Raw genomic sequence first — 25,627 nt, forward strand, 5'->3', positions numbered from 1 at the left:
ACTAATTTAAAATTTAAAACCAAACATAACTTTAATTTTTTTTTTCAAAAAGAAAATATTTTATTTTCTATATTTTATGTACAAATTCTTTGTGCCTTCATTTTTCTTGGAAAAAAACAAACCATGCAAATAAAATAAAATTTAAATGTTTTCTTGGATAGAATATATCTTTTATTTTTTTAAAATAAAAAATATTAATTATTTTTACTTACATTTGTACACAAAATTCTCTTGAAAAGAAAAATTTTGTACAATGTTTTGAAAATCGGATGGGACTTACCAATCCAATCAAGACTGTTGACCGACGGCATCACGACCTCAAAACACCACCAGACTACATCTAATTTATTATTTCATACGACAAACAAAATAAATATATTATTTGCTAAAAATTTTATAATATTAAATAAAAATAATATAATATTTTTTAAATTATAAAATTAGTTAAAATTAAATAATTAAATTTTCTTTTATTTTCAATATATTTACATTTAAATATTATACATATTTTATTTAATTAAATTTAAAATATTAATATATTTATATATAAAATAAAAATGAAATATTATTGATTTTTAATTTATTTATATATATTATAATTTTTTTATAATTATTTTTAATTTTAATAAGATATAATTATATATTTACGAAATCATCCATTTGTTATCGGTGATCGTGAATCGAAGGTTGAACCTGAAAACAAAAAAATAAGGGCCTTTATTTATTAAATTTCTTTTGTTTGAGTTCATTGAAATTCATAATATTTCCGTGAAAGAGAAGAAAAAGAGAAAAAGAAAAGAAAGAAAACAGATACATAACCGTTTACCGATTAGATCAGTAGAATTTTATTGAGAGAATTTTTCTTGGGGAAAGTTTACAGGGAAACAATGGGATGATGGTGTGTTCTCGGACAGACCAAAACGATGCGTTTTAGGGTTGGGACGCTGGTACTCGAGTAAAGCCTGTAAGGGAACCGTTTGGAATAGTCTCGATTCTCAGTTCCACTGTTTGGTAGCTGAGAAAATTAGTAGCATTGCATTTTCACTCCCAAAATCCTAGTAGCGTTTTTTTGTTGCTGAGAAAACAATGGAGAAAATGCAATCGTGGTTTTCACCTAGCGGCAGTGAGGATCTGCAGAAAGCCTCATCGTCCTCGTCGTCTTCTCTCTTGGCTCAGTGGAACTCGTACGCTGCAGAGTCCAGATCCTCCGAAGAAGAGGGTTCTCTCGGCATGGGCATGGGCTTCGATCTCGAATCTGCTGTTAGGTCCGCCAACGACACGGTCACCGGCACTTTCAGCGTGTAAATGCTCTTAATTCTCAAATTTCTGAATTTTCATTCTATTAAGCTATTTTTGGTTCATTCGATTCAATATACTCCATTTCATGAGCTGATTTGGGCTTGAAAACTTTAATTTATGCATTCTTGGGGTAAGTTTGTTGAAAAATGGATTTAATATCGCCCACCTAATAGGAAAAAAGTTGAAATAAAAAAATTCAGGTGCATTCGGATGGTTTTCGATCATAATTTAGGGTCATAATGGAAAACTGCAATTAGCAGCTTAATTTTGAGATGTTAATATTTCATGAAAGGTTAGAACTGAGTTCGTTCTATCTCTGGCGGTAAATGATCTGGGACAACCAGCGTAAGTTTTTTTTATTTATTTTTATTTTTGGCGTCAAGTGCATGGATAATATGCGAAATTCGAATTGGAAGGTGCAGATTTGGAGATCTTTTACTGAAAAGGTGATTTTAGTTCGGGGTAAGGTGAAATGAGACACTTGATGTGATAATCAAGGCTGATTTGTAGGAATGCTAAATGCATAATTTTGAAGCCGAGAGCAATTAGTTGGGGCACTGCATGCAGAATCTTAGGGTATTTTGAAAGTTCTTTATGCTAGGTTCTTGTTAAAATCATTGGAGCGGAGTTGTTGTTGCCACTTGTTGCAATGCAGAATGGGCAGGGATTAACTTTTTTCCAATTGACTATAGTTTGCTGTGCTTCCATTCCTCTGTTATGGGAAGTAAAGAACAAGTTTCTAAATCTAGAGTGGAATTAAGTGTAGAACAACTACTTATATTGCTTGTGAATTGTCATACAATCATCATTTGGAGCTTCTTTATAGGAGTTTGGGTTTGTCTTTAAAAAGGCTAGAGAGATGTTGGTTGTCATCAGCTAGCAGTTTATGTTGCCAATAAACATCAATTAGGAGACATAAATCAATTGGGGCTGTTTGTTGTTTTATTCTCAATTACTAGGAAGATTGCTTCTCCCTTTGTCAACTCAAGAAATCAATGGTGTGATGTCTTTCCAAAGCTTTGGGTGGGCCAATTTTTAGTGGTTTTGTGGACCCTCACCCGATCCACCGGACCGGCGCGACTCGCTTTTAAAAGAAAAGAAAGAAATGAAAAAGTTGAGTTTTCCAGTTTTGAAAAACCCGCCCCCGGTGAGGAACGGTGTTGTATGGAGTCGCCACTTACTTTTTATTTTTATTTTTAAAATGGGGAACATTAAGTAAGAACAAAACCCCCTAATGACCCTAGTATGGAAAAAGCGGTCTGCGAAAACTAGATTCTGGGTCTGGGGATCAGGTTACCCATTGGGAAGGTACCTCATGCGAGGTAGCACCCCTCTAGGCCCAGTACTTGGTCTCTACTAATGAATTGGGTATGTGGGAGCATATGGGTCAAAAATGAAACCTTAGCCTAAATAAATGTCATGAATCACACAATCCTAGTTGGTATTTGACATGCATATGAATTCAACCAACCAAAACAATGGGTGTGTACCTGTGGTCCCCAGCCATGCGCTGCATAAAAGGTCAGCCAAATACAGATAAACACATAACAAACATTCAGGATTAAGCACCATGCATGCATATGATTCAACAATCAAAACCAACGATGCATACCTGTGGTCCCTAGCCATGTGCTACGGTAGAGGGTGAGTCAGCCACGCAACATGTATTCAAAATCAAGCATCAAAGCTTGTGCCAAAAAGGAAGATAGCTGGTTGAAATGAGGTAAGGGACTCCTCAAATGTCATACAAATCGAACTAGACTCATCTAGACCACACCACCCATAACTTCAAAATTGCCCATACTAACTGAAATCAAACACTGACTTAAACCTTCAAGATGGCTCACAAGTGCCCTATAGCAAATGGGTTTGAGCCCTAATGGATAAGGGCTCGAAAAATGCCAAAATCGAGGGCTACCTAAAGTCCTCTAGCAGAACAGGTTGAACTAGTTCTCATCTGGTACAACCTATTGAGAAGAATTTCCAAATTTTCTAGAAAACTCCTAAATGAGTGAGGATTCAAACAAAAGAAACAGTTCTCAATTCCGAGCCCGGATGAGTGAGAACCGGACAAAGAAAGGTTAGGGGTTCCTCATGGCTGACAGAGGCAGCCAACTATGGTGCTGAACCGGTTCAGACAGTTGATAAAAAATCCCAAATTTGGCCAGAAAGTTTCTAATTGAATAAGGAAGCAAACAAAAGAAACGGTTCTCAATTCCGAACCCGGATGAGTGAGAACCAGACAAAGAAAGGTCAGGGATTCCTTATGGCTGACAGAGGTAGCCAGCTATGGCGCTGAACCGGTTCCCAACCGGTTCAGTCGGTTGATAAAAAATCCCAAATTTGGCCAGGAAGCTTCTAACTGAATAAGGAAACAAACAAAAGAAACGGTTCTCAATTCCAAGCCCGGATGAGTGAGAACCGGACAAAGAAAGGTCAGAGGTTCCTTATGGCTAACAGAGGCAGCCAGCTATGGCGCTGAACCGGTTGAACCCGTTCCCAACCGGTTCAGACGGTTGATAAAAAATCCCAAATTTGGTCAGAAAGTTTCTAAACCATTCATAACCAATCAACAACAATCATGTGTGACCTTTATTACCCACACCCAAGCAATACAATCTTCATATCAAAGGAAATAAAAGATGATGTGGAAGGAGAAAACGCATATGAAAAAAATGAAGATAAACTGCAGGTAAAAAGAATTCAGCCTACTTACCTCAGAATCTCCACCAGATATGATCCGTGTATGCCGATGATGACCTCCAAAAAATGAGATGCTGTAGCTTTCCTCTTCAAAATAACCACAGTGCTGAAGCTTTCCCTCACGCTCTTAACTCAGAAGGTGCCCTGACCTTCTGTTTTTCTCACCAACAAAATCTCCCCTCTCCCAAGTGCCCTCATTTTCTTTCTTTTCCTATCTTCTCACCTTTTATACTCATACCCCTCTCAGCATTTGAGCCTCCTGGGTTCCTTCCCCTTCAGCATCGAAATCCCCTCCATCAGCATGGAAAACACCCTCCCCATTATTTCTCTTGCACTTACGAGGCCAGCTCACTCCCTTCAGTTTTCAGCTTGCTTCACCACCAAGAATCCATATGGATTCGTGGTGGGCTGCAAGGAACCCAAACCAAGGCCCAAAATGTGCCCACAACATTGCCCAAAACCGATCTGGAGCTTATGGGCCTGAGCCATTTAGGATTTGAGTCCCAAAATTACCAAAATCAGTGTTTTACACCGACCGACTCGATGAACCGGCTGAACCAGATGCCAACCGGTCGAACCGGTTGCAAAAAATTTTGAAAATTTGACAGAATGTTCCTGGAAGAGTGAGGAATCCATGAAAAAAAACGGTGCGCAATTCCGAGTTCGGAAAAGGGAGATATGATCAAAACAAGTCCGAGTGCTCCGAACCTCAACATGCCCCCTATAAACTCCAACTAAGCTAAAACATCGGGATGACCCCACTTCCTTCCTATAGGGTGATGTGAACGACTAGGAAAATGGCTACGATGACCCTCCAAAATGAACCACATACGCACCACAATGGACCACAGACAAGCCCACACGAGGCTCGGACACTGACTAAGCCCAAAAGGGGCCCTAGTGGTGCCATATGAGAATGATGGGTGCAGGTGACACCCAAAGGATAAATGTCAGTGTCGAGGGACAAAATTGAGGGTCTACAAATATGCCCCTCTTCAGTAGAGTGAATGAACGAGTGAATTGTGAGTGCGATGTGCAAGCAATGCAAGAGTGAAATGAACTCTAGTGAAGAACCCAAATGACCAACAATTTTGTCCCCACCCAATAATAAAGGAGGCTAAGGGAAATAAGTCATGTTGACCGAATGGACTATGGGATACAGGCACGATGCCGGAGAAAGATACAAGGAGACCCGATCACAATGTCGAGAAAGATTAGGGATCCGATTCGGGCAAGTACCGGAGAATGGTGGAATTCGGGCGAGTACCGGAGAAGGGTTCGGGCAAGTACCGAAAAATGTATTCTTGGTGGTGAAGCAAGCTGAAAACTGAAGGGAGTGAGCTGGCCTCATAAGTGCAAGAGAAATAATGGGGGGTGTGTTTTCCATGCTGATGGAGGGGATTTCGGTGCTGAAGGGGAAGGAACCCAAGATGCTCAAATGCTGAGAGGGGTATGAGTATAAAAGGTGAGAAGATAGGAAAAAAAGAAGAAGGAGGACACTTTGGAGAGGGGATATTTTGCTGGTGAGAAAAACAGAAGGTCAGGGCACCTTCTGAGTTAAGAGCGTGGGGGAAAGCTTTAGCACTGTGGTTATTTTGAAGAGGAGAGCTACAACATCTCATTTTTTGGAGGTCATCATTGGCATACACGGATCATATCTGGTGGAGATTCTGAGGTAAGTAGGCTGAATTCTTTTTACCTGCAGTTTATCTTCATTTTCTTCATATGCGTTTTCTCCTTCCGCATCATCTTTTATTTCTTTTGATATGAAGATTGTATTGCTTGGGTGTGAGAAATAAATGTCACACATGATTGTTGTTGATTGGTTATGAATGGTTTAGAAACTTTCTGACCAAATTTAGGATTTTTCATTAACCGGCTAAACCGGTTCAACCGGTTCAGCGCCATAGCTGGTTGCCTCTGTCAGCCATGAGGAACCCTTGATCTTTCTTTGTCCGGTTCTCACTCATCCGGGCTCGGAATTGAGAACCGTTTCTTTTGTTTGTTTCCTTATTCAGTTAGAAGCTTCCTGACCAAATTTGAGATTTTTTATCAACCGTCTGAACCGGTTGGGAACCGGTTCAACCGGTTCAACCGGTTCAACCGGTTCAACCGGTTCAGTGCCATAGCTGGTTGCCTTTGTCAGCCATGAGGAACCCCTGACCTTTCTTTGTCCGGTTCTCACTCATCCGGGCTTAGAATTGAGAACCGTTTCTTTTGTTTCTTTCCTTATTCAGTTAGAAACTTCCTGGCCAAATTTGAGATTTTTTTATTAACCGTCTGAACCGGCTGGGAACCGGTTCAGCACCATAGCTGGCTGTCTCTGTCAGCCATGAGGAACCCCTGACCTTTCTTTGTCTGGTTCTCACTCATCCGGGTTCGGAATTGAGAACCGTTTCTTTTGTTTGCTTCCTTATGCAGTTAGAAACTTTCTGGCCAAATTTGGGATTTTTTATCAACCGTCTGATCCGGTTGGGAACCGGTTCCACCGGTTCAGCACCATAGCTGGCTGCCTCTGTCAGCCATGAAGAACCCTTGACCTTTCTTTGTCTGATTCTCACTCATCCGGGCTCGGAATTGAGAACCGTTTCTTTTGTTTGAATCCTCACTCATTTAGGAGTTTTCTAGCAAAATTTGGGAATTCTTCTCAATAGGTTGTACCAGTTGAGAACTAGTTCAACCTGTTCTGCTGGAGGACTTTAGGTAGCCCTCGATTTTGGCATTTTTCGAGCCCTTATCCATTGGGGCTCAAACCCATTTGCTATAGGGCACTTGTGAGCCATCTTGAAGGTTTAAGTCAGTGTTTGATTTTAGTTAGTATGGGCAATTTTGAAGTTATGGGTGGTGTGGTTTAGATGAGTCTAGTTCGATTTGTATGACATTTGGAGAATCCCTTACCTCATTTCAACCAGCTATCTTCCTTTTTGGCACAAGCTTTGATGCTTGATTTTGAATACATGTTGCGTGACTGACTCACCCTCTGCTGTAGCCATGGAGGAAAATATCGGTAATCACCGATATATCGGTACTTCGATTTTACGGATATATCGGATATATCGGAGATATATCGGCAGATATTCTGGAAAAAAATATTGGTAGGCTTAAAATTATTAAAAACTCATAGAAATGTAAGGAAAACCTCATAATAATATAATTAGAAGTATAATGGACATTTTAAAGTTGTTTTATTGAAAAAAATTGATATATATATATATAATATAATTTGCGATATTAGATGTAATTATATCATGTCGATCTATAAGAAATGTTAATTTTGTAATTGTTTTCATTATAAAGTCACATAAAATATTTCATTTCATTAAATATCAATAATTCGTACACATTAAATTCATTAAATAAACATATTTCATATTCAAAATATACTAGTTCATGTTAATTAAATTAATTAAATAATTTAGCATGTTAATTAAATTAATTAAATAATTTAGCATGTTAATTAAATTAATTAAATAATTTAGCTAAGTTAACTAGTTTAATTTAATTCTAAATGTGAAAATAAATCACAAATAATTATCTAAAATAAACATATCAATTTATAATTAAATAATCAAATTAACCTAAGTTAATTCAATAAAAATATAAAAATTAATTACAATTGAATGTAAAATAGCATTAAATCATCCATATTGCAAACATACTAATTAATTGAAAATACATGAATTAATTACAATTGCAAACAAAATTAATTACAATTTAAAATAAATATACCTTAAAATGATTAAATAATTGAGCAACCTTAATAAAAATTGGAGTAATGAGAGAGCAAATGAAGAATGAAAGCAAAAATGGATGAAATAGATGAAATTTGGGCTATTTATAGAATAAATTTGGGCCAAAATAGTCGTTGGAATATTAATTTACCGTTGAAAATCAATTTTGGCCGTTGGATAAAAAATTGGGAGCAATCTGGCCGTTGGATCGCCATATTACCATTGGAATCACATCTAGGCCGTCGGATCAACACGGGTGTGATCTGGGCCATCAGATCACGTTGCATGAAGGAGGGGAAATATCTCAAAAAAATCAGCGATATATCTCCGATATATCATCGATATATCGGCGATATATCACCGATATTTTGCCACCCTGAACCGATATATCGCCGATATTTTGGCGATATTTACGGAAATATCTCTCCTCCGATTTTTCTCCTCGAAATGTCGTGTCGCCGCCTCTCGATACAAGATATATCGGCGATATATCGCCGATATATCCCGATATTTTCCTCCATGGCTGTAGCACATGGCTAGGGACCACAGGTATGCATCGTTGGTTTTGATTGTTGAATCATATGCATGCATGGTGCTTAATCATGAATGTTTGTTATGTGTTTATCTGCGTTTGACTGACCTTTTATGCAGCGCATGGCTAGGGACCACAGGTACGCAACCATTGTTTTGGTTGGTTGAATTCATATGCATGCCAAATACCAATTAGGATTGTGTGATTCATGACATCTATTTAGCCTAGGGTTTCATCTTTGACTCATATGCTCCCACATACCCAATTCATTAGTAGAGACCGAGTATCGGGCCTAGAGGGGTGCTACCTCGCATGAGGTACCTTCCCAATGGGTAACCTGATCCCCGGACCCAGAATCTAGTTTTCGCAAACCGCTTTTTCCATACTAGGGTCATTAAGGGTTTTTGTTCTTACTTAATTTTCCCCATTTTAAAAATAAAAATAAAAAGTAAGTGGCGACTCCATACAACACCGTTCCTCACCGGGGGCGGATTTTTCAAAACTGGTAAACTCAACTTTTTCATTCTTTCTTTTCATTTAAAAGCGAGTCATGCCGGTCCGGTGGATCGGGTGAGGGTCCACAGGTTTCTTTCATAAAATGGCAAATACTCACAAAAGGAGGAATACTCTAGCTAAGGTAAGAATTAATGGGGTGTGTTTAACAGAGGAGACCGAGATTAAGATGGGAATTGCCCAGGTTTTCCAGACTCTTTTCTTGGTGCCAAAGAAAGGAGGGGTTGAAGATCTTAAAGATTTTAGGCCTATAAGTTTGGTGGGTAGCCTTTATAAGTTATTGACTAAGGTGTTAGCTAATAGTCTTAAAAAGGTAGTGAGCGAAGCAGTCTCAAAATTTTAGAATGCCTTTGTGGAGGGTAGGTAAATTCTTGTTGCTGTGCTTGACTCGACGTTGAAAAGTAACTAGCCCGGGGTGCTCTGTGAGCTTGATATTGAGAAGGCGTATGACCACGTTAATTGAGACTTTTTGATTGCGATTTTGAACAAGATGAGATTTGGGCAGAGGTGGATTAATTAGATTAGTTGGTGCTTTTCTTCACCAAAGTTCTCTGTTATTGTGAATGGCATCTCTTTTGAGTTTTTTCAAAGCTCCAGGGGATTGAGTAGGGGGACCCACTTTCATTGTACTTGTTTGTTTGAGCCATGGAGGCGCTCAGTTGCCTTCTTAGGAGGGTTGGGGAGGGTGGTTTTTTGTTATTTGTTGTTTGTCATTGACACTTTGGTGTTTTGTGAGGCCTCTCTTACCCAAATGACCTATTTAAGTTAGCTACTTATGTGGTTTGAGGTCATTTTGGGTTTGAAAATTAACCTTATCAAGTGTGAACTCATTCCAATTGGGAGGGTGGAGAACTTGGAGGAGTTAGCCTTTGAGTTAGGTTGCAAAGTGGGCATGCTTTTGACCTCCTAGTTAGGCCTTCCTCTAGGTGCCCCTCATAATTCCTTGGCTGCTTGGGATTGAGTGGAAGAGAGGTTTTGTAAGAGATTGACAATGTGGAAACAACAATATATTTCCAAAGAGGGAAGACTAATATTGATTAGGAATACTTTGTCTAGTTTGTTGATTTACTATATGTCTTTGTTTTGGATCTCGAGGATAGTGAGATTAAGGTTGGGACAAATTCAAAGGGACTTTCTCTAGGGAGGAGGGACCTTAGAGAGAAAACCTCGTTTAGTGAAGTGGGCTATTGTTTGTTCAGACAAGAGGAAAAAGGGGTGTTGTTCTAAGGAAGCTAGTGATGGCTATGGTATTAGGTTATGGAAGGCCATATGAAAATTGTGGGAGGTGGTTAATTGTAGAATAATCTTTTCTGTGGGCAATGGGAGAAGAGTAAAGTTTTGGAAGGATAATTGGTGTGATGATGAACCTTTAAGTGTTTCTTTTTCCTCCTTATTTGCCTTAGATAGTTCAAAGGAGGTTGGGATGTCATTTTAATGGAAGAGGTGCTTAGACTCCTACTTTCTCTAGGCATCTAAACAATTGGGAGATTGAGGTTGTGGAGCGCTTTTTGGCAAGGGTACAAGACAAGGTGGTAGTTGAGAGTGGAGAGGATAAGGTGTGCTAGTTGGAGATAGAGTGGGACTTTCTTCGTCAAGTCCCTTTACTCTAGCCTAAAGGTGGGGAGATTAGAGTGTTCTCAATAGGAATTGTGTGGAATGCTTGGGTTCCACCTAAGGTGAGCTTTTTCGCTTGGGAAGCGACTTGGGGAAAAACGAAACTCTTGATTAGCTACAATTGAGAGGTTGGTCATTATCCAATAGATGTTTTCTGTGTCACACTCAAAAGGAGTCTATTGACCACATCCTTTTGCATTGTATCAATGTGAGGGTGTTATGACAACTTTTGTTCTCTCCTTTTGGTATTTCATGGGTGATTCACTCCTCTATCAGAGAAACTCTATTAGGTTGGCATGACTCTTTTTTTGAAAGGAAGCGGAAAAAAGTTTGGGGAGTAGCTCCCTTATGCTTTTTTTTTTTTTTTTTTTTATAATTTGGAAAGAGAGAAATAGAAGATTGTTTTGGAATGTGGAGCTCTCTGATCAAAGATTGAAAGTCTTGTTTCTATGTAGCTTGTTTTCTTGGTCCAAACTATTTATAGGAGAAAGATCAATGTCCTTATTTGATTTTATTGATTGGTTGGGTTCGGTTTGAGGGAGGGAGTGGTTTTTTGTTTTCTCGATCCTTTTTTTGGTACTTTTTTCCGGCTGTTGTATACATTGTGTATACTTTAATGCACCCCTTTTTGGTGCTTTTCAATACTATTGCTATTTATCTATTAAAAAAAAAAAAGAAAAACCATGGATGATGCACACATAATTTAGGTTGGGCTGGTGTTGAAATAATGTAGTATAGGCAGTATGTGTAGCTTGGTATTTTCATTTTACAATGAAATACTACTGATGGGAATGATGAACTCAATCTTTCATCATCATCATCGTCATCTCTCTCTCTCTCTCTCTCTCTTTCTCTCTCTCTCTTATGATATTGAACATCACTTTGATAAAATCTGTGCTTGAATTACAGTATGAAATCTGCTTTCCATTTAACCGCAGAACAAAGCACGCTGAATTATAATTTTGCATATAATATGGTATCAATTGTTTGTCAAAATTTCCTTTCTACTTGATTTACACTTTTTATTTTTTATTTTTTATTGAGGAAACAAGCATTGTAATTATAAAGCAATATATATATTTTTTGATAAATAAGAGAATATGTTAAAAGTGCAACTAACACACGAGAGTACACATGATGTATACAGTGAGCACCAAGAGGGAAAACAAAAGCCTACTCCCTTACTTGACAAGAACCGAACCAATCTACAAAATCATTTAAAGACTTAGTGCTTCCATCTATGTACACTTGAATCCACAGATATAGATTGTTAAGGAAAGAGCTTTTGAGTCTTTGATCTGATGTCTCATAATTATAATGCAATATGGTTGTCAAAGAAGTAAGATAGTGGCAAGAAAATCTGGTATTTGAATGGTTTGCTTACTAGCTGCAAGTGAAGAATTTCGGCAGGATATTTTAGGGACAGTGTATTATTAATGTTTTAGTGTTGGCAATTTGATGACTTTGTATATGTGTTAGTGTTTGTCCTCTCACTCAAAATAAAGGAAGTATGTGATGAAATTTCAAACCAATAGGGGTTAAATTTATTTAGCCAAAACCTTAGGAGAGGTGAATGAAATTAACCCTTTTGAAACATTAATCTAAATTGTTTTATGATATTCAGCATGTTGTTTTTGCTTCTACTGGTGATGAACACTTAATTGTGAATCTGTTCTGATAGCTACTCTTATAGCAAACTTGAGTGAGGAAAAAGTTGATCATCATGTTGAGAATGCATCTCATGCTACAACTTATTTGGAGGGTGAATTATCTTTTAATTCAGCCGCTGAATCACCGTATGGTGAATTCTTGAAAATGAAAATTGAGAAAGTCAACTGGGAAGTGATTCACACAAATCTGAATAAAGAAATAGAAAATTTGGTAGTGAAAGAACTTCCTTGTAGGACTAAGTACCATTCTTAGGAAAAGAGCATGCATTACTATTGAAGGGTGTAAATGGTTTGAAATTGACCTTGTTACTTACAGGAGTCAGTCGAGTGGTTTAAGTGAGTCCTTATATCCTACTACCATGAAATTAGAGACCTTGCTTAGTTCAAGTTGTTCTTCTCATGATAAGAGAGGTATAGGATACGTAGATGAAAAATTCATCCCTACTAACTCCGAATATGTATTTGTCAAAGTTGGTGAGAATGAGTCTCTTAGTAGCTCTAAGTTTCAAGCCAATTCATCTCAGCCTCAAACTAGGAAGCAGAAGTGTCATTGCTGCTCTAAGATTAGGCATGAAGCTAAAAATTGTCATAGGAAGATGGTGGACCAAAGAGATGAATTTGATCCTAATTGGTTGCATTCTTCAAGGCTATCAAGGATCACTCCATAGCAAACAGAACAAGATCCTGAACATATTTTATATACAAAGATTCAATCTTTTTCATCTAAAAGCTGTATTTGCTGAAGGGCTGACACATTTATGATGTTAACAACAATCTTTCTGATATGACTTTAATAATCAACCATAGATTGCTTACCAGTCCTCCATAATTTTGGTTCCCAAAAGTTTCTCGATCAATTTTATGTTCCATGCTTGTGGGTGCGTAGGCCTTTGGATGTGTGGGCTAGGACCAGGTATATGATTTGGTTTTCTGATGTTTTCTTTTCAGATTATTTTTTGAAATAAAAACCATTACTTTTCTATATTTCATTTCCTACTAAGAGATTCCGTGGGTTAGTAGGGAAAATGAAACTCAAAAGATCATGATGAACATTTTCTTTGGTGGAATGTGATCACTAGTCCTTTGTACAGTTGGTTGAATGATTTATTCTTAACTTGATATTGTTTTCTCTATTTATTCATGTGCTTGCTTTATTTGGTACCTGTTCAGGGTTTCAAAAGGAGTGAGAGATTTACCTGGGAACATCCAGTCTGCCACTAGTAATGTCCCTTCAGGAAGATCTCTTATGTATTTTGGTATACTCCTGGCAACTGGGGTGTTCTTTGTTTTCATCGCATTTACCATGTTCCTTCCAGTCATGGTGCTGATGCCTCAGAAATTTGCTTTATGCTTTACCATTGGATGCTCCTTTATCATTGGGTCATTCTTTGCACTGAAGGGTCCAAAGAATCAGCTAGCTCACATGTCAACAAAAGAGGTCTATCATCTAGATTTTAGATATACATTTTTGAAACTACATGTTTTTTCAGTGAGATAGAAGACAATATAGAATTTGATTTCCATGTCTAACTGTTTCTTCTCTTTTTTTGTCTATTTTCTTTCACATTATTTCTGCAGAGACTTCCTTTCACATTGGGATTTATAGGCAGTATGGTTGGTACAATTTATGTATCCATGGTGCTTCACAGCTACATTCTCTCTGTGCTTTTCTCTGTGTTACAGGTATCACATTTCATGCTTCCAATATACCTTTTTCAATCTTGTTGAAGCTTGGGATCTTGCTTTTCTTTAGTTACTGCATCTCTTTGTATGCAATTGAAAATTATTTTCTGACCATTGATTTTCTTGAAAGTAGTTATACAACTGCCTTGAATTTATATAAATCTCTTAACAATTTCAAGAGAGGGAAACCGGTAAATTTTCCCGTCTAATGTTGATATTGCTGTTTCATCAATTCCTTTAGGTTCTTGCATTGGCATACTATGCTATCTCCTACTTTCCTGGTGGATCTGCGGGGCTGAAATTCCTTTCATCGGCTTTGACCTCTTCAATACTGAAATGTTTTGGCAGGTGACCATGATGTGTGTGCATAAATTTTTCCTCGTAATTTTTTTTTCTCTTTTGGATTTCCCTCTCGTAACTAAAAAATGGAATGACCTGAGATACACTGTTGCATAGCAGGCATAGTCATCTAAAAATTTTCTGCACTTAGTGTTTGTCTGCAACTTGGTTTGGAAGGATACCTCTAATGTATCAAAAACTTCACGGTGAATGAACAATGAAATTAGAAGGATTTCTGGCACAATATCTCACAGGCCTTGTTCTATTCAGCATCATTGGAAAACAAGGGGACTGGAATTGTTCATATTTGGAAGGAATGATGGTTAGGCTCTTAATCCCTTTATTTTGGTTGGTGGGTGAGTATTGTTGAACACCCTTTACACGGAATCCAGAGCTTTTGAAGGGTTCAGTCGCATAAGATATAATCCATGATTGAACCCCTGGGTGGGCTATTCTTCTGTGACCATATATTTTGCAAACTCTTGTCTATGTGGTGTCGTTTATATGTAAGTTGATCATTTATGAAGATGGCTCTAAAACTCAGCCAGATGCCATAGGATTTCTCCCTCTCCCTTCAGATGGGTTGTCGAATGAACCTATGATAGTATTTTTATTTGAAGTGTTTTTAATAGAAATGTTTCATTTAGAAATGTTTTTAAGAAAATCATCTATCAAGTATTTTTTTTTTTTTTGAAAACACTAGAAGTAATTTTTCAATTTTTATAAAGTGCTTTTTAAATTTTGTTGAATGCCTAAATGCTCCAAGTGTTTTATAAAAGCATTGCAAAACTAGCTATCTTGTATTGTCATAAACGTTTTTAACTCAATTAGCTTGAATCCACAAAACTCGAAATGAGCCCAAAAGTGCTTGGTAAAAGATTACAGAAGCATATAAGGAAAAAGTTTGTGGCTAGTGAGAAAGCTCCTCTTTTGACCTTAGAGGGAACCATTTCTATTACCATGCTTCTCTGCATCTTTATTACAGTCCAGAAAGACCCTGGACATGGTTCAGCTTTGCTAATTGCCGTCAGTGGCCACATGGTCCTGTGCCACTGCCACCACCCCCATTCAAATGATGTAAAGGGGCCAAGCCCATGAGCCATGAGGTGAGCATGTTATTGACTCAGAAAATGAAGAATAGTCAGAGAATCTATTTGAAATGATGCCTAATTCCAACTCTTTACCTGCAGGACATACGTGTGGCTTTCAAGACACTAAATCCCAAGTGCAAAAGAGAGAAGTTTTGTCACAAAGAGAACAAAAGAGAGCCGTGGCTCATATATTTTTGACTCTTTGACATTGATGGGAATGGTTAGAAGCTGTGTTTTAAAAGCCTTTAGGCCAAAGAATTGAATATAATAAGCTTGGCTGCAAGGGCTTTTCCCCCACCTTCCACACATCACCTCCATTTTAAAAAGGTCTAAGAGACCAGGACCCAGAAAATAAGGAGAGATTGGGACATCAGAATTGTCATAAGGGGGTAGTGATATTAGATCCGACAAAGCCTTGTTCTTAATGGTATTTTACAACAAAATTATTGAAAGCATGAGGATCGTCCCCCCCATTAACTAAGACAAAAGAGATCAAAGTGAAGTGTTGGAAGATCTTTTGACATAATTTAATGGATCATGAGTAACAAAACAAAAGGGAAAGCCAAAACAATGTTAGAGATGATAAACTTAAAATGGAAATTATTAAAGCTTCACTTAGATAATACAAGCTAAAAAAATGGCCTGCCATACGTGACAAATCACAGTCAAAGGAGATATATAGGTCATGTTTTGACGGCCTATTACAATAAAGCAAAGTGCATGGGTCAAATATTTTAGTGGTTGCTTTTTTTTATTTTTTTATTTTAGGATTGGAAAAACAAAGAAAATTTGAGGGGAAGGAAAGGAAAATATGAAAAAAAGAATAAAAAGTAGAAAAAAAAAGGAGTAGACTTTAGGATGGGTAGGTGTGAAGAGGTGGAAAAAGAATATATTGGTTATTTATTATGTAAATTTTATTTTTAAATGAAGAAGAGAAATGAGTGGATATATGGACACACCAAGTCCATGCATTAAACAATAAAATATTTGTAATTCCCCATATTTTGGAAAAACAACATCTACTTATTGGAAATTGTGAATATAATATCAATTAGATAATTTTTACCTTTGTTTTTTTTTTTTTTTTTGAAAAAAAAACTTAGATTTGAGATGGGAAAAAAAATAAAAAATAAAAAATAAAAGCTGATAGAGGGTGTTGTCTTCTAAGATATATTATATTTCATATTTATAAAATATGTTATTTTTCCAAACGTGTAACTTTTTTTAATCAAATAAATACGAATTTTAATTTTGAGAAAAATAAATATTATATTTGGAAATTGTTTTCAAGAAGGATTTTTTTTAAAAAAAAAGAAAAAGAGAAAACATGAAAATAAGTTTGACAGATGTAAAATAAGTTTTTGAGAATGGTTATGAAAATGATAATATATTTTAAATATTTTTAGTTGTTTTTCACTTATTTTCACAAAGATATTTTAGAAAATTGTTATATAAATATGAGGAATGATTGAAAATAAAAATATAAAAAACAAATTCAGAGCATTCTAAATTTCACAAATATACTTTTATTTTAGAAAACGTTATAAAATAATTTTAAATAATTATTTTTTAGAACTATTTTAAAAAATATTATCAAATAGACTCAAAGTTTTTATTTCTATTTTCATTTCTAACAAATAATTCAAACACATTAAGGAATAAAAAATGAAATGTCTCAACCACGTTCTTGAAAATTAGTTAGTTTGATCTAAAAAAATTATTTTATAAACTATAAACTATACAAATATATAAATTGGAGAACAAAAATTCTTTTGGATGGGCATGGACCCAATGAATTTATTCGATGAGATTGCATTTTTAGGCGAAGACAAAGCTGGTTTTGGAAGCATCATGGTGTATTATTAGCCCAAAAAGGGATTGCCCATTGAAAATGCCTACTCGTGTGCCAAGTACCAAATGAGTAGCCAAAAGGTCCAATGGAGGTAGACCATTTTAGGGTCCACCTCTTTTTGTGGTATGCCTCTCCCCTCCATTAGGACTTATCTCAACTAATTTTTATTTTTATATTTTTAGATAAGAGTTATGAACTAATGATTGATAATATCAAGGCTCATACTTAATCTAATAGTAATGTTAAAAATTAATTCTAGCAAATTGATTTTAAGTCAAAAGTGATTTAAAATCATGTTAGATTTGAATAATTGGATTTCACGGGTAGAACATATTTGTATAGACTAAAATCACGACTTTGACAAGATGAATAGATTAGAGATTAATCGAATACTAAATATATCTTTCGATATGTTCAACCTATGGTAAGCCCAAATCGAAATCGAGTTGAGAAGACCCACTCTAACCAAGCCAACACGAAATTAGGGTTCCCATGAGTGACCACGATTTTCATAGTTATTAAATAAAATAATTATTTTAAAGCCTACATTATCAAAACCATATCATAGAATAAAATATTAAAATTTAAATATTTCAAAACACTAAAATATATTGTCATTTCTCAATTTCATATAAATGATAATTAGAGATGACAATGAAGTGAGTTCATATTGGTACTAGTTTTGTTACATCTTTGATAAGGCGGTTTGAATTTCTCTTTATTTTGTTTTGTTTTTCTATTTTTTTAAAAATATATACCTATCAAAAAAATAAACTATAAAATGTATAATATTTATTTATTTATAAACTATATTTATTTTTAATATAATTAAAAAATTTATATATATATAATGGACTAGAAATGGGAATAAATTTAAATAATAGGATGAGGTAGAGGTATGGATGATCCATTCTACTCTACAAATTCAAGGATAGTTTAAGAATTAAACAAAAATGATAAACTCATTATTTAATATAATTAAAAAGTGATAAACCTACAAGTTTAAGATTGATATTTTTCTAATCCAAACCCGACCCTAACTTGTTCAAACCTTGCCCACACAACCCAAACAACCTCAGTTTGGGATTGGATTGGATGAGTGGTACCCATGGAAATTACAACCATAAGTCAAAATTACCTTTTCTACACCCATTGAATGGCTCATCATGTATCAATCCTTGAAAAGATTGATTAACAACAAAATCTCTATCACATGGCTTGTCATGTCTTAATCTTGGGAAAGATTGATTAAGATCAAAATCTATTTAACATGTAAAAGGAATTTTAAATTTGTTTAGCAAATTTGAAATGTATGTTGCAGGAAAAGCTCTTAAAAGAAGAGAATTACATAGCTTGAGAGAGAGTGCAGTAATTGAAATCACCATTCTAGTAATAGAGTGCACCCTTTCTCAACAGGCTTCTCTCTCTTTCCTCCCCCTCCTCCCCAGCCAATTCAATAATGAAATCAGCTTTATACATAAAAATAATAAAGTCACACCTCCTCCCTCATGTGCAGCTCTCATGCAAAGCCCAGACCTGACCACAAAAAAATTAATTAAAAACTTGTACAAGAGAGGCTCATAACATGGCACCTTTCTCAAAAATATAATGCCCATGGCCTAATCTTAAGTCACAAGCTTCTCTACTCTTCACTCCACCCACTACCCCATTACTCCTCCACGCCTTTCTCTTCAATTCTCCACATGTGCCATATGAGAATTGAGAAGCCACCTATTTCATCTCATCTATTATATATGCTTTCTTGTATACTCTCCAAAATGTCTCCAACAAATTATGTAATCTTTTGTGATTTGTATCTAAGGATAGTATTAGTTGTCTCCTTCTTTACCATCAAACATTGAGTGATAGGTTACAAGAAGAAGTTTTTCACGCTAAATGTATAATGGGTTTTTCTTAATTATATAAATGTGAGCACTTATGAGACTCAAAATGGATAATATTTGTATAAGAGAAAACATGTGGTTATAGTCATACGAAAAAATATAATAGCAAAATGAGATATGGATCTAACCTATAATTTCAATAAAACGAGGTTTAGATCCTTTGCTTTGTAGCTACGATATGAATGAGAGTTGGGTGTGAAACAATGAATTCCATGCATAACTAAATGCTTGTTTGGTTGCCAAGAAATTGTACAAATGAGGAGGAAACTTTAAAGAACTTCTACAACAACCCCTCCAACCCCAACCTAGAGTTCCCACCTATGAAATTAATATTTGCTACAATTTTCCTTTTACACTGAAAATCTTGAGCAACACAGCACTCAGCTTGAAAACAAAGCCATTCTTGTGGCTTGGAAGGTGAAATTTATTTGATTCATTAATGTATTGTACTCATCCATTTTTCGCCAAGGCAACAAAAGCTTCATTGAGTGGCTTTTGATGTAGAAAAGTTACCTGTAAAAGTTAGAAAATGGAGAAGGGACCATTGGGGAGATCATTTCCTTGCTCTTCTATATTTCAGCTGGTGTCATTGTCTCTTCTTTTAATGTTGTTCTTGTCTGCATATTTCTCAGGTTTTAGGGCATAGATCTTCACTTTTTGGTTCCAAATATTTTCCTCAACTTTTTCATCCTCTAATCATAATTATGTTTTCACGGGCTACGAGGCAGTGGCATGTGATGTAGCCCTCAGCAAAACCAGCCAAACTTTACATGACTGGTTTGTATTGCTATATTGAGAGAAGTAGGAAAAGTGGGTGATGATGGAAAGTTTTCTATCTTCCTACAAATGAATCTCATGGGGTCCATCCATGTATTGGGACAGTTACAGAAGAAAAATGTGTGAAAAATATTTGGTTTGATGGTGGATAAGGATCTTGGCTTAATCAAGAGGATCTCACAAGTGGGATCTACTTTATGTGATGAAACAATTATTTGTTCTGTGACCCCATTTGTAATCTTTCTATTATCTGTCACTGGGTGAATTGGTTTCTCTCCCCAAAATCAAAATGAAGTCATTTCCAATGGTTCTGTCCATCATGCTCTATGTAGTATAGCTACCAGCTTTCCCATTTATTTTCCCATGAAGCAAACAGGGGAGAGAGGAGAAATATTTTCCACCATAGTGAAATGAACAAAGCCTAAAAGTCCAAGTCCCGTGACCAAATGCAGCAGGATGGGATGGCACAAGGGTTGATCGATATTCTCGTATTTTAGCCTCTACTCTTTTTGTTTTGTGTAGATCATTTGGTTTGATTTGTGAATAGAAAGTAGTTAACAACTTGAAGTTGGTGTGATGTTGTCCCTTCCACTCAAGGCCAGCATACATTTTTCTGTTTTCTTCCAATTCTTTACTGCAAAGGCCACCCGACATTATGACCAGTTTGGCAATTTTTTTAAACCATTTTTTTTTCTATTTATTCCTCACTTCCATGTGCATTTCACTAATCCCTTAGATTCCATCTATAAACAAACCAAACAGATCTCCATCACTGCTATTAAATATTCCTAAGCATACCGGCTTTTCTTCTATATAATAACTAATGAATATGCCTAGAATTCAGCTTCAACTTATGGTAAATTAATAAACAAATTTACTTCTCAATGAAAAACCCAGTTGAGGAATTGTAATCTGTTTCAGTAATTTTCCCTGAACCACTCTGACTTCCTCATTTTGCTGGGTTTTCCTAGGAAAGTGACAGGTAAACATATTTTTCAAGAAAATTTACTGAAACACTTGGGCAGATTTCTACTGAACAAATACTTCTACTTCTTGAGAAACAGGAAGATGCGTTTTCACCAAAAAGTTACTGAAATGCTACCATTCACTAACAAGTGGTCAGGCTCATCAATTGTGACCACTTATTTGAAGGACCACTTCAGAGCTTTGGCTTCTCTGGAAATATGCACAATCATCTTAGTTAACCAATACAGAGCTATACATTCAATAGGTTGTTGGGTCTGGTTGGCTCGATAATCAGCCTATCACTGTCGAGGATATAGTACATGAAGCGAACAGCTGAGCTTGATAAGGAAAAAAGGCTTCATTTATCAGTCCTAGTGATGAAAAGCTATTTTTATTTGAACTATAGGAACATAAGGTAATAGCAAGTGAGCAAAAAAGGAGAAACAGAACAGAATAACTTTCAGAGAGCAATCAAGAGAGGAAATTATAGTGGAAAGAGTAGGACTTACCTCTAGAGAGGCCATTCAACACCAACATTTTCATTTCTGACAGTTAAGTCACTGTAAAACTGCCAATCTATGCAAAATCACAAATCAGATTTGTTTACAAGTAAAAACACCTACCCATTAATTTGACAGCAAAAACAAAGAAACCAGGGGGGGAAGAAAAGAAAAGAAAAGAAAAGGAAAGGAAACATTTGCATAAATATAACCAAAAACCCATCTCCATCACCATCTCTCAATTAACAACAATATCAATTAGAATAATAATAGAAAAAGAAGGTGCTCTTGGATCCAGATCTTCTGCTTTTCTTCTATAAACAAAACATGGGGTTCCCCCCTCTACAATCCCAAAACAGATCACCTGTTCTCTTCTCTCAGCAATGCCTGCAACTCTAAGGAATCTCTTGCTTTCTCCCAATATCTTCTCCTTCTCCTTTACCTTCCTTCTCTCAATAAACTCTCTTTTCTTCTCCTGTTGTTTCTCCATTGATGAACAGGGCCAAGCTCTTTTAACATGGAAGAACGGTTTAAACAGCTCTACAGATGTGCTGAGGTCATGGAATCCTTCAGACCCCAGTCCATGCAACTGGTTTGGGGTTCATTGCAACCCAAATGGAGAAGTAGTTCAGATAAGCTTGAGATCAGTAGACTTGCAGGGCCCATTGCCTTCAAATTTTCAGTCTCTCAATTCCTTGAAGAGCCTTATCCTCCCATCAGCCAATCTCACCGGCACAATTCCAAAAGAGTTTGGAGAATACCGTGAACTGGCTCTCATCGATCTTAGCGGCAATTCAATCACAGGCGAAATCCCAGAGGAGATTTGCAGGCTGAGCAAACTGCAAAGTTTATCCCTTAATACAAATTTTCTGGAAGGGGAAATTCCTTCCAACATTGGGAACCTCTCAAGTCTTGTGTACCTGACACTATACGACAATCAACTGAGTGGCGAAATTCCAAAGAGTATTGGAGAATTAACCAAGCTAGAAGTTTTCCGAGCTGGTGGTAATCAAAATCTCAAAGGTGAGCTACCATGGGAGATTGGAAACTGCACAAACTTGGTTATGATAGGCCTTGCAGAGACCAGCATTTCTGGAAGTCTTCCTTTTTCAATTGGGATGCTGAAGAGAATCCAAACCATTGCCATTTATACTGCTCTATTGTCGGGTCCCATCCCACAAGAGATTGGAAACTGCAGTGAGTTGCAGAATCTGTACTTGTATCAGAATTCCATCTCCGGTCCAATCCCCAGGGGAATTGGGGAGCTTGCAAAGCTTCGGAGTCTACTGTTGTGGCAGAACAGCTTTGTGGGTACAATACCATCTGAAATAGGAGCCTGCTCTGAGCTCACAGTGATTGACTTATCGGAGAATCTTCTGTCAGGCAGCATACCAGGAAGTTTTGGAAACCTTCTGAAGCTTCGGGAACTTCAACTGAGCGTTAATCAGTTATCAGGCTTCATACCTTCTGAAATCACAAACTGCACAGCTCTGAATCATCTTGAAGTTGACAACAACGACATTTCTGGTGAGATTCCGGTTCTTATCGGCAACTTGAAGAGCTTGACTCTGCTCTTCGCTTGGCAGAATAAGCTTACAGGCAGTATTCCAGAGAGCCTTTCCAATTGTGAGAATCTTCAGGCCCTTGATCTGTCATACAATCACCTCTCTGGTTCAATCCCAAAACAGATTTTTGGATTGAAAAACCTCACCAAGGTGCTGCTGCTTTCAAATGAGCTATCAGGCTTTATACCGCCTGATATCGGAAACTGCACAAATTTGTATAGGTTCCGGCTTAATGACAATAGGCTGGCAGGTACTATTCCATCGGAGATTGGAAATTTGAAGAGTCTGAATTTCCTGGACATGAGCAACAACCATCTCATTGGGGGAATTCCTCCATCAATTTCAGGATGCCAAAACCTTGAGTTTCTTGATCTTCACTCAAATGGGCTCACTAGTTCTGTGCCTGATACGCTGCCCATAAGCCTACAGCTTGTGGACGTATCAGACAATATGCTTACAGGTCCGCTGACTCCGTACATTGGGTCACTAGTTGAACTAACCAAACTCAACCTGGGGAAGAATCGATTTTCGGGGACAATCCCAGCTGAGATCCTTTCCTGCAGTAAGCTACAATTGTTAGATCTCGGAAACAATGGCTTCTCCGGTGAAATTCCGAAGGAATTGGGTCAACTTCCAGCGCTGGAAATCTCTCTCAACCTTAGCTGCAACCAGCTTACAGGCGGAATCCCAAGCCAGTTCTCTAGTCTTAGCAAGCTGGGGGTCCTTGATCTCTCTCATAACAAGCTCACTGGGAATTTGAATATCCTCACGAGCCTCCAAAATCTAGTTTTCCTCAATGTCTCCTATAATGACTTCTCCGGTGAACTGCCTGATACCCCATTCTTTCGGAACCTCCCCATGAGTGACCTTGCTGGAAATCGAGCTCTCTACTTCTCCAATGGGGTTGTGGCCCGGGCCGACAGCATAGGCCGTGGCGGGCACACCAAGTCGGCAATGAAGCTGGCCATGTCCATCCTCGTTAGCGCCAGTGCAGTACTGGTACTGCTTGCAATTTACATGCTAGTTCGTGCCCGTGTCGCCAACAGGCTCTTAGAAAATGATACTTGGGATATGACTTTGTACCAGAAGCTGGATTTCTCCATTGATGACATAATCCGGAACCTAACATCAGCTAATGTGATCGGGACGGGAAGCTCTGGAGTGGTCTACAGGGTGGCAATTCCAGATGGACAAACACTCGCAGTGAAGAAGATGTGGTCATCAGAAGAGTCGGGAGCATTCAGTTCTGAAATTCGGACACTGGGCTCGATCCGGCACCGGAATATTGTGAGACTTCTGGGATGGGGATCAAACCGGAGCCTGAAACTGCTGTTCTACGATTACCTTCCCAATGGAAGCTTGAGCTCGCTCCTTCATGGTGCGGGAAAGGGAGGGCCAGACTGGGAGGCAAGGTATGATGTTGTGCTGGACGTGGCACACGCCGTTGCTTATTTGCACCATGACTGTGTGCCTGCAATCTTGCATGGGGATGTGAAAGCCATGAACGTGTTGTTGGGCCCTAAGCTTGAAGCTTATCTTGCTGATTTTGGGCTGGCTAGGGTTGTCAATAACAGTGGTGAGGATGATTTCTCCAAAATGGGCCAGAGACCTCACCTTGCTGGTTCTTATGGATACATGGCTCCTGGTAATTCTTCAATTCCATTTTATTGTTATTAATTTTAATTAATGTTATTTTGATTAATTTCATTCCATTAATAATGATTTTTTTGTTCATTTTTGTTCTTGGGGTGTTAACAGAACATGCTTCAATGCAACGTATCACAGAGAAGAGCGATGTTTACAGTTTTGGTGTGGTTCTTCTGGAGGTTTTGACAGGAAGGCATCCCTTAGACCCAACCTTGCCTGGGGGTGCACACTTGGTTCAGTGGGTTCGTGATCATTTGTCGAAAAAGCTGGACCCAGTTGACATTCTTGATCCAAAGCTTAGGGGGAGGGCTGACCCTCAGATGCATGAAATGCTCCAAACGCTAGCAGTTTCATTTCTCTGTATCAGCACCCGAGCCGAGGATCGTCCAATGATGAAGGATGTTGTGGCAATGCTCAAGGAAATTCGACAAGTCGATGCTCTAAGGGCAGAGACTGACTTGTTGAAGGGGGATTTGTCGACTCTACCTTCATCTCCTCCTACTCACAACATGGTTCTGCAAGGATCCTCTAACTGTTCCTTTGCTTTCTCTGATGAGTCAGTCTGATAGGGGTCTTTAGAAGGTCACACTTCACAATATTTGCATATATTCTATTGAAGAATCCCTTAGAGCAGGGAAGATATGTTACAGGAGAATTGCTATGTTAAGAGGCATAATTTCTACTTTATCAGGTTCATATAGATTGAAGTAATTAGTTCTTGGCGTAGGTTCAATTGAACAGTAGATCAACTAGTGTAACAAAAATGGCAGACGCTTGAGTGTGTCATTTTTGCTCGTTGGGTGAGGATGGATGACTTGGTAAAACTTCTTCAATAGTTATGACAGTGCAGGTGAGGGAGATCATGAAATGGGTTGTCACTTCACTGTATTTTGAGGGTAAGAGAGTGACTGTAGGGTGGAGCTGGAGCTAGAACAATGATTGGTTGTTTGGATTTATGTAGTTAGAATTTATTGCAAGGAATGAGATTCTCTCTCTCTGTCTCCCTCTCTGCCTCTCTCCCTCTCTCTCCCTTAGGCACAAACTCACATAGAGCCAGTCTTTCCAGCATGGCTCACATGGTCCCCAGCTCCTCACATCACATGTCCATGTGCTGTTCTGAATAAGACTTTCCAGCAAAGTAAATCTTTTTAGGCATACTAATCTAGGTTCTTTTTCAACCGTTAGTCCTGCCACAGAGCACATGTACAAGCAGTAACAGAATAAATGTAATCTACCAAAAG

General features: G+C 37.5%; 2 protein-coding genes across 2 annotated transcripts; both read left to right on the top strand.

Moving 5' to 3' along the window:
- The first annotated feature begins 781 nt into the window (after nucleotides 1-781).
- LOC117909528 (protein transport protein SFT2) lies at nucleotides 782-14,547 on the top strand. Its single transcript, XM_034823569.1, has 4 exons — nucleotides 782-1,301; nucleotides 13,233-13,500; nucleotides 13,641-13,745; nucleotides 13,987-14,547. Exons 1-4 carry the CDS (start codon nucleotides 1,087-1,089, stop codon nucleotides 14,095-14,097), a joined length of 699 nt encoding a protein of 232 aa, XP_034679460.1. The 5' UTR covers nucleotides 782-1,086; the 3' UTR covers nucleotides 14,098-14,547.
- A 6,843-nt stretch (nucleotides 14,548-21,390) lies between these two features.
- LOC117908820 (LRR receptor-like serine/threonine-protein kinase) lies at nucleotides 21,391-25,389 on the top strand. The gene is made up of 2 exons (XM_034822592.1): nucleotides 21,391-24,384; nucleotides 24,498-25,389. Exons 1-2 carry the CDS (start codon nucleotides 21,558-21,560, stop codon nucleotides 24,950-24,952), a joined length of 3,282 nt encoding a protein of 1,093 aa, XP_034678483.1. The 5' UTR covers nucleotides 21,391-21,557; the 3' UTR covers nucleotides 24,953-25,389.
- The last annotated feature ends 238 nt before the right edge of the window (nucleotides 25,390-25,627 follow it).

The sequence above is a fragment of the Vitis riparia genome, chromosome 19 (assembly GCF_004353265.1).
Source record: "Vitis riparia cultivar Riparia Gloire de Montpellier isolate 1030 chromosome 19, EGFV_Vit.rip_1.0, whole genome shotgun sequence".
Classification (NCBI taxonomy): Eukaryota; Viridiplantae; Streptophyta; class Magnoliopsida; order Vitales; family Vitaceae; genus Vitis; species Vitis riparia.

What these genes read in the sequence shown, in the direction of transcription:
- LOC117909528 (XM_034823569.1), top strand. Translation starts at nt 1,087, where the DNA reads ATGGAGAAAATGCAATCGTGGTTTTCACCTAGCGGCAGTGAGGATCTG. An exon ending in GTCACCGGCACTTTCAGCGT is followed by an intron (nt 1,302 to 13,232) that starts GTAAATGCTCTT and finishes GTACCTGTTCAG; the next exon opens with GGTTTCAAAAGGAGTGAGAG. An exon ending in CTCACATGTCAACAAAAGAG is followed by an intron (nt 13,501 to 13,640) that starts GTCTATCATCTA and finishes TTATTTCTGCAG; the next exon opens with AGACTTCCTTTCACATTGGG.
- LOC117908820 (XM_034822592.1), top strand. Translation starts at nt 21,558, where the DNA reads ATGCCTGCAACTCTAAGGAATCTCTTGCTTTCTCCCAATATCTTCTCC. An exon ending in TTATGGATACATGGCTCCTG is followed by an intron (nt 24,385 to 24,497) that starts GTAATTCTTCAA and finishes GGGTGTTAACAG; the next exon opens with AACATGCTTCAATGCAACGT.